General features: G+C 41.9%; 1 protein-coding gene across 2 annotated transcripts; it reads right to left on the bottom strand.

Annotated features, from left to right (window-relative positions):
* Positions 1–2424: 2424 nt before the first annotated feature.
* snupn (snurportin 1) lies at positions 2425–9009 on the bottom strand. Of its 2 annotated transcripts, none has more exons than XM_053427861.1 (9): positions 8830–9009; positions 7587–7751; positions 7298–7481; positions 6929–7033; positions 5986–6082; positions 4332–4429; positions 4088–4186; positions 3614–3694; positions 2425–3420 (listed from the first exon to the last, which is right to left on the bottom strand). In XM_053427861.1, the coding sequence occupies exons 2-9, from the start codon at positions 7742–7744 to the stop codon at positions 3100–3102; spliced, it is 1143 nt and encodes a 380-aa protein (XP_053283836.1). In that variant the 5' UTR covers positions 7745–7751; positions 8830–9009; the 3' UTR covers positions 2425–3099. The 2 variants fall into 2 exon arrangements, with proteins under 2 accessions (XP_053283836.1, XP_053283837.1); XM_053427862.1 differs by having other exon boundaries at positions 4088–4165; positions 8830–9005.
* Positions 9010–9158: the final 149 nt, after the last annotated feature.

Genomic DNA, 9158 nt, shown 5'->3' on the forward strand with positions numbered 1-9158 from the left:
TCACTAGGATAATTCTAAACTCGATATCGGCAAATAGATCTCCTTCACCTTAATTGTTCACACTGGTCCTTTAATACCAGGAATTCACATCCAACACAAATCGGCTCTGCTTCATAGAAGTCTTGTCACAAGGTCACGGTGTTTATAGCGATCAGGGAGGCCTAAACAAAATTGTACTTGTGCGAGACGGAGCTCTTTGAAAAGTGTTACTGTGCACTGACATGTGCTCAGTTCCTGGAAAGTGCTGCTGACTAATAGCTGAATTCTTTGCAGTAACCACATGCCCCACTCTGCTCTCTGTGACACAGCCCTCGGGTTATAGGTGAGTGAATGTGAGAGAGAGAACACACCACTGTACTCCATTAACAGCATTTATCTTGCTCAGTAATATAGTTTCACGCACAGTGACAACAATCTCATTGGTGTCGCCTGTATGCTGTTTGCACACATGTTGACGAGATGCAATGACATGCTGAATCCTCAAACCACGTGGACACAATGCTCATGCTTGTGTTTTCATTCATCTGTAAATATTTCAACATCAACAAATCAACACCTGATTTTCCATCAACCACATCCACCACACATTTTTCCATTAGAGTGGAAATCTCACTGAAGAACCTTCCTCACTTTAAATGATCAGAACCTGGCCCCATTACTGTCATAGATTCTTTGATGCTCTTCAGGGGTTATCGTGTAATGAGATATTGTGTTGTCATCTCCTACGTTTCCCCGAATGAGCTATTCTAATAATCCCCACAGAAGGGCAGGGAGCGTGTTATTTTCACCTGTCAATGTTTCCGTGTGGGTGGCGATAGCAATAGTGATACCATCGCAAAACCAATACAAAGAGAAAATAAAGATTGTTCTTTCCAGCATAGAAACAGTTGGTTGTGGCACAAACACAAAAACATATCATTAGCTGCTGTTTGGAGCTGTTACGGTTTGATTCAAAGGTCAAACACAAAGCACCTGTTTATTTGAAACAGCTAGTTTCAAATAAAAAACTTAAATTGACACATGGACCTTGACTTGCAGTACCTTCAAGGAGGGTAATGCCCCAAACCGAGTCCAAATCATGTAAAAGATGCCGTGAATTAAAACAATAACTAAGCCATTATGTCTGAGAGGATGTACCCAGCTTAATACCAACATCAGCATGCTAACTTGCTCAAAATGAAAATGCCAAAAGACAAACGGTAAACAGGTTTATGTTTACCATTTTTCCATCTTTGTTTAGCCTTTTGTCATTGCATCATTTGTTAGTTTTATGTTGTTAACATTTGAGGAACTTTACAGATGAACCCTAACTGGAATAATATGATGGTGCTACACTCAAATTTAGCGATCAACGTGATGCCTTTAAACGGGGGCGACAATGCCCATGACTACACATTCAAGAGTTGTAATGAGGGTTCATGTGGGGGCCATGCACAGTAGGTCTGAAGGTTTATCTTCTGGAAATTTGTATAATTTCATGGGCATCCAACCAATAATTATCTGAGTCTGAACCAACAAACAAAGTCTGAACCAGAGGTTAACTCTAGCATCAGCTACTGTCAAGAATAAATTCAGGAAAATATACCTCAACATATCAAGGTAGAAGTTAATAACAGGACTTTTTAAAGTTGAAAGCAGCCACAACACACTTGGAAACTGTGATTTCTCGTAAACCAGGGAAACAAAAGGAAAAGGAAAAGCAGGTCACCTCCCTTCCTAAGATATTGTAAACGACTTCAAACAACAAAGATGTGATCACCTGAGGCGGTGTTAAAGAGGATGTGCCGGCACAAGTCACTGAAACTAAGTTCACAACTGTGCCAGACAATCCGCACATCTTTTCCTCTTGACAGTTTCCACCCGGCTCTTCAGTTACGCAAATCTCACAGTGACCTCAGTGCGGAGGGGAAGAGACACTGAATTCTGCTGATGAGATTTGGTAACAGCCGTATGAGTCACATCTTACCATCAATGGAACATCAGATACTTGCAGGTACAGTGACAGAGCATGTACCGTCAGGTTAGGGTAGAGTGTTTTGCAAATTAACCAATAACATCTAACACATCAGACATGGTGTATATTAAAATTCTATCCCTAAACTTTAAGTCAAGTTAGTTTTATTTTATATACAAGTCTAAATTTATGCCAGAACTAACACTATTTAGTAGTTTACTTGAAAATCAACTATCAAATTATTGTTTTTTTGTATTGTTTGATATTTCCAAAAGGTAGAAAAAGAAACAGAAGCAAATTAAATGAGCACGTGGTGACTTTGGAGAAATTTCTGTTCAGAAGACTTTCTTGTATTATCATTTAAGAATTCCTTGTAACAAGTTGCTTCTAGAAAATCAACCTATTTTTCAAATAATTTTGGCCCTCTAACAAAACTCAAAAACCCCTGAGAACAAAGAGAAGGGGCGTAGTCCTTTAAAAAAAACTTTTATTTAGAAACATACACTTTTAAAACACCTTATCAACAATTTAAACTTCTTTTGAAATAGTAAAATCCTATGGCGATCCTGCTGTTCATGGTCACAACTTGGAGACATCTCCCCTTCCACACGGCTAAGTGAATCGTATACACTCCGTTACTGTTATTCGAGTGATTTCAGTGAAAGTTTGTCGATGCATAAGAAACATACCAAATGACAAGAGCAAGGTTGAGATGTTACACAAGATCTGAAATGCAGAGCAACAAAATAACCCGACCACGAATATAAATGTGCCAAAATGACACAAGACACTTCTTGTCCTTTTAGGATCCCTCCCACAACCTATGGTGTTATGAAAAGATCTGCATAACAGACTGACTGTGGCTGAATCCTGTGCAGTTTTTCTTAAGGAAATGAACCGATTTCAAGTTCTGCATTTGATGTAGATATATCAATGTTTGTAGCCCAAATCAAAACAGATATACAGCATAGCTCTACTAATCTGCACTCTGAAGGCATCCTGAACAGTGCCTGATTAGAATTAGCCATGCTTAGCAATAGGTCGTATCTGCAGAAGCATTCAGCTGAGATTCTAAAGAGCCATATGTGGGCCGACGCCAATCAGAAACACTGAGTAAGCTACTTGCATCTCACTAAGCCTCCCACTCAGTCCTCCATGTTTGCTTCTCTTATTGGCTTTTGATTCAAGAAATTCAGCGAGTCCTCACTGTCCGGGACCGGCGTGGACAGGTGCTCCAGCTCGTAGCCGCCGCTCCTGTTGGCTGGGCGGACTTCACTTGATGTTTTTTTGTGTTCCAGGATCTGCTGCAGCTGGTGGCTGGCGTACTCAGGCTTGGTGGTGAGCGGCCCGATGGAAACCTCTATACCCAGGATGTCAGTGACCATGTACGGGCGAAGCCAGCCAACCAGAGGGGTGCTGCCGGGAGTGTAGTGGGTCTGCTGGTGGTAGAAGAGGAGACCATCCACCTGCAGCCACAAATTAAGCATTAGATTTATCAATTCCTGATGTTAAATAAACTAAGTTTGGATTTCTGAATGTATTTCAGTTTGTCTGTTCATAAGCAGTTTATGATGTTTTTCATAAGGACATCATCAGACATTAAAACTCTAGCGTTAATCTGACTAAACAGTAAGGTGCTTGCAGAGAAACTGCTCTTACGCTGAAGCTGTACTCAACAGCCAGGGCTTTCTGAATGGATTCTGCTGTGCAGGCTGTGCTTTGGAGGCTCACAAACCGGAACTGGAGGACCAAACAAAAACAGAACACCACATTGTTAGTTCCAAATAGAATTTGTCTTCTTGTCAAATGTGAGAAAATTGTTTCCAAAAGTGAGTTTACTCAACAGGGTTTGATTTAGCTTCTACTGGGGCTTAAATTAATCATTAATCTTAAAGATTTGTATAATTTTAGTCCAAAATTAGTCCCAAAGACAGTAACAGGATATTTTCCAAGGTTAAAGTTCCGGAAATTTATGTTTTCCCCTATAGGGAAATAAGATGCAGCAAGACATAAAACAATCAGAAAATACAATGTAGTGTCTCCAGCAACAACACAAATACAGTATACAGGAAAGTAGAAAAGGGAAAATGGGGCATGACGTGGAAAGGCTCTATTCCTGATGCTGGTACTCACAGGGTTGCGTTTGGCGATCTCTGATAGGCCCTCCGTCTCCGAGACTTTGGATTGAAGCCAGAAGAAACGGAATTCGGTCTGTTGATGAGAAAACAAGCACTGTAAACAAAACCCCCCCCCATTTCAAATACTGAGGCAATGAGATGGGCAACGTGGTCAGAAGCACATCTGTGGCCCAGACTTCGCTACTTAGGCAATTAGACAAGCATTCCTGGGTTGCTGGAGGATTTGAAGCCAGACTCACCGGGCAGTCGTAGACCGGGTGGCCTCTCCAGCACATGACGTCCAGGATGTAGTACGTTCTGTCCACCTCACTGTAAATGCAGTCTAGGATGGTGTAGTCTGTGTGGAGCAAAAACAAAGACCGATTCAAGCACAGACAGAATTCACATGTACACTTAACTATTACCGACTAATTAAAAAGCAATAAGAACGGTTTCACTCCTTAATAGTATCTCAAATTCACAACTGCAGGATGCTTGATGTGATTATTGATCTGTACCAGTAGCCCAATGATTCCAATAACTCATTTTGGATGTGCAAATCCTTTTAGATGTTTTGGAACAAACACCAACGAGAAGAATTTCAAGACACCAACCACCACGTGGTGCGACATCTGTTCTGCCACACATTTTATCTCCAAAGACTAGAATAAGTCTTGCATGCCACTAAACGAATACAAGTTGACAATATCAACTCTTCACTGTGTGTTGTAGTTGTATTGCCTTTTTACACTACTCCCTAATATCCATTATTTCCACAAGATAAATTATTTTCGGATGTGGCTGAGGCGTAGAGCGGTCTCCCTCCAACCAGAAGGTCAGAGGTTTGGTTCCAGTCTTTCCCATCTGCATGCCGAAGTGTCCTTGGGCAAGACGCTGAACCACAAATTGCCCCTATTAGTTATTGGAAATTGCTTTGGATAAAGGGCGTAAGCTAAATGATATGTAATGTAATATTTAACAGATGGCAAAGATGAGGCAACAACAAGATGGCTAATTAAAAAATAAATGTGACCATATCAACAAGAAATACTGTTGAGGAATAAAGGAAGAGAAATAAAATCTCTTTACCGAAGCTTCCTTATATAATTCCACTTCTTTACAGTGACATTATCAATTTGTAATCCTAATCATGACTTGAATGACTGCGCAGCTCATTTCTCTTCCTGCTTGCTTGAATCATCCAGTTTATTTAGCCTTTATTATGTAAAGCACTTTGTGTTGCATTGATTGTAGGAAAAGCTGCTGCACAAATAAAGTCTGATTGATTGACGGATCAGAGACAGCTTTGTACAACAGCCCAACCCATGTAATGTTCAGTCACGTCAGGACTGTGCCAGAGAGGTGTTGACTTTAATCTGCTCTATGTTTTGTTGCCGTCATCTGTCACAGACCCATTGATAATCCACAGGACCTGTAAAGTGTGTGGTGATAAAGTTGTGTGCTTAGCATGAATAACATGATTAACGCACCAAAGTAAATTAACTTATCTTAAGCACACAGTTAGTTAAGGAAGCTGACTGAGCTACTGAGACTACATCTCAATAAATGTAATCATGTGTTGTAGAACCAATGAATAATACATTATCATTATTACTTCATTAATTAGGCTGCTCCTTTATGAACGTCTGTGTTAGAACCTACCTGCCTATATCTAACTGCAGAGAAGCTACTAAGTTCACTTGCCTTTTAGTTCCTGAACTGATTGCAAGTATTTCAGAGTCCGCTAATAATGTCTGTGTTAAATATTGTCTTATTTGACTCATGAATGAGAAATGAGGGTTGGTGTCAACATATTTAGAAGAATCTACTGTCGGAGAGACACTGATTAAAAAATACACAGTTAGTATATTTCAGTGACCCCTGTGACCTGTCTGATGCAACCAGGACACCTACCTTTTCCCATGGCAGAGTTGTGTCGGTTCCCACCAGGCAGCAGGGAGGGGAAACGGTTTACACAGTAGCCGCTTTTAGTGTACGCCGCAGTGGAACCCTTTAGAAAAAGGCAGGACCAGAGACGTTACATGAGGGAAGAGACAAAAGACACCACAACATCTTCCCACTGCACCGTGAGTTTCACAGAGTTTGATGTGTTTCTGTTTTTCTACCACTAAAATCTGATCAGCTCATCCTTGAGTCAAAGTGAAGATTTATGCCAAAACACCAGAGGCTTCATGGCTATCGGACAGAAGGACATACATCTGGACCACCTCAAAACATACAACCTCTGGTTATAGCTGATGCTGATATGGAATAAAAAATGTAAACACAAATTAAAGCCTCCATGCACTTCTTTTCACCACCGAGAAATGTTTTCTCTTTGCTCCTATTTTAGAGATCTAATGATTCAATTCAAGTTTGCATCAGCATGACGTCAACTTCTGTTTCCAGTTGAATCACGACACACTCTGGCACAACTTGCATTGGATTCTTCTCCTTTTACACTTTCCTCATCACCTCAGTGCCAAGGCCAAACACCTTTTTCCTGTTTGCATTCTATTCTTGTAGGGCTGTTCGATTCTGGCAAAAATCATAATCACAATTATTTTGTGCAATAATGTAATCACGGTTATTTATCCTGAGTACTTATTGACTTTGGAAACATCACACACTTATGAACTTTAAAGAAGAAGCGTGTTAACAGCCCTGAGTGAGCAGCGCAGATCAGCCGATTTTGTTCATCTGCCCTTTTCCTATCACTCACACATAGAACTGATCTTTACAAAAAGCCTGCTAAATTCACTCTCGGATAAACAGGGCGTCACTTCTATCTGTGAACTATCTTTGAACTAGGGACAGATTGTGTGACATAGCTTAAAGAACAGTGACAGGTTCCTACCTTGGAGGCAACAATGAGAGATCTTTTCCCAACAGGACAAACCACCATCAACCAATCAGTGTCCAGTTCTGATGGTACATCCACCAGCCACTCTGACAGCATGAGCTGAGGAGGAAGAGGAAACAAATTCAGCGCTTTGTCTTCATCAAAAATTATATTAGAGACATCAAGATCTATGGAAGAGTCTGTCAGCAGTCAACTGAAGTGTGATTTGTTACAAGGTCTGATGAGAGAGCAGGGCAGTAATTCTACAACCTAATGTGCCCTCTGCTGGACAAAATGAAGAATGCAACAAAAAGGGACAGGAATAATGTGTTCCTCAGACATTAGTAAGAGTAACCCCTGGGTCACAACACGTCAAACACCGACCTGGTTGGCATAATGCTTCGGCAGCTTCCTCCTCTCGATCTCCATCCCATCTTCCTCTGCATTGCTGTCTATCTCCCGTTCCCCCTCCTCCAGTTTCTCCATGTCCTCCTCCCCATCGCTGTCTGCCCCTGTCCAGTCCCCATCAGCCAGGCGCCGCGCATGGTTGACATAGTTTAACCTTTTGCTGGAACGACATGAAAAAGAATGGCTCATTCAGACCCTCTCTCTGTCGTGTTGCCTTTAAAGATCACCAGTGGAATTTAGAGGTGTAAACTGTTGGGACACAGACCTTTTCTGCAGCTCAAGGAAGCGCCTTCGCCGCTCGCTCTGCTCCAGGACACTGTGCTTGCTCTTGTACTGGGCCAGTCGAGGGTGTGGGGCGGCTGTGCTGTTGATCTCCTTGGACACAGCAAAGCTGGCCGAGAGGGCTTTGGTCAGGTCATCCATGGGGACTCTGCAAATCAGTACAAAACAATGGTTAATGGCAATAGATGCAAGCCTGAAAATTAGAATAGAGGCAATATTAGTGATAATCTTTGGGAGCGGATCGGAGATTTTGTTTGCCAGCACATTTTTTGGCTAAGAAGAATATTATTTATGATGCAATGGTGCTGCATTACGTTATTTTGTGAGGCAATGGTGTAGGCTGCAGGCTGGTGCTTTGTTCTGGTAGTTCATTCAGACAACATTTGTTTTAGATTTTAATGATGTATGAGTGAGACTCTAATTCATGAAGTTGAAATTTGGGGGGGGGGGGGGGGGGGTATTAATCAAAGTTTGGGTCCTAGGTCGATAGTGGAAAACGTGGAGGCTTTGTAGCTGTCAAGCATGAGGGTGGAAAAAGGGAGGGAACACTACAGGCTGAGAAGAGGCGGATTTCTACAACAGGACAATGTTCTAAAGTAGATCTAAAAAGACCCCACCATAAACTGATTCAAGCTAAACACAAGCTTCTGGAAGATCCCTCAAAATCTCGAACATTACTGGAAATCTGGACAGATCTTAAACTTGATGTGTGAGCAAGACAGCCTAAAAATCTCTCAGAACTTGTTTGTGTATAGACTAAAGACTCTTGTACAGAGAACATTTGAAAACTTAGATACTTGTCAGGCGCGGAGGTGGTGTCGGTGATGTGTAATCACAGACTGTTCATAAAAGATTGGGCACATTGAACTATCTTTAGTTTTAACAACACAATATAACATCACTGGCACGACGTCATTAACGCACAGGAGAACGACACGCGCCTTCAGAAACCAGTGACACCAGTATGCTTTCATCTCACACGGAGGTTTGACACGTGAGCCCTCTTGAGTTTTTTACAGAAATCCATGCGTTTCAGTTCAGATTAGCAAGTAGCATGATGCTAAAGCTGCTAGCATAGTGTGGGCCGACTAGACAACGCGGAGTCGACAGACGCTGAGTTACGGGCTCGTTCCTCGCACCCACACGTGAGAAGCAGGCCCAGCTTCCGCGGGGTGCAGTGGCTGTGGTGGGAGAATAAAGAAGAAACCAGTGAGACGCTCAGATACCTGGGACATGCAGGAGGCTGCTGGTGGTGCTGCTGCTGCTGCTACTGCGGAGGCGTCACGCTGACATCTTCCCACCACTGGAGACAAGTCGTTGGTCGACCAACCGCAGCAACTATCCCGGAGTTAGAGCAGCGTCACTTGCATTGAAAACAAACTACTATTTTATCATGTTTCCTGAACACACTGTAAAATAAGAAAAAAATCTATTTCCCTGTGAAGGTTTTACATTATTGCACAAGACTCATTTCTGGTTTTTATACGGAAGCCCGTTTATTTGTCGAAGTGTTTGTTAAATCCATGGTTATACTCTGTATTTGTACAGGTATATC

The sequence above is a fragment of the Pleuronectes platessa genome, chromosome 7, assembly GCF_947347685.1.
Source record: "Pleuronectes platessa chromosome 7, fPlePla1.1, whole genome shotgun sequence".
Lineage (NCBI taxonomy): Eukaryota > Metazoa > Chordata > Actinopteri > Pleuronectiformes > Pleuronectidae > Pleuronectes > Pleuronectes platessa.

Excerpts from the sequence above, each read along its gene's own strand:
- snupn (XM_053427861.1), bottom strand. The coding sequence starts at position 7,744 with ATGGATGACCTGACCAAAGCCCTCTCGGCCAGCTTTGCTGTGTCCAAG. Across the intron at positions 7,034-7,297 it reads CGAAGCATTATGCCAACCAG|CTCATGCTGTCAGAGTGGCT; the intron begins GTCGGTGTTTGA and ends CTTCCTCCTCAG. Across the intron at positions 3,421-3,613 it reads CTGTTGAGTACAGCTTCAGC|GTGGATGGTCTCCTCTTCTA; the intron begins GTAAGAGCAGTT and ends TTGTGGCTGCAG.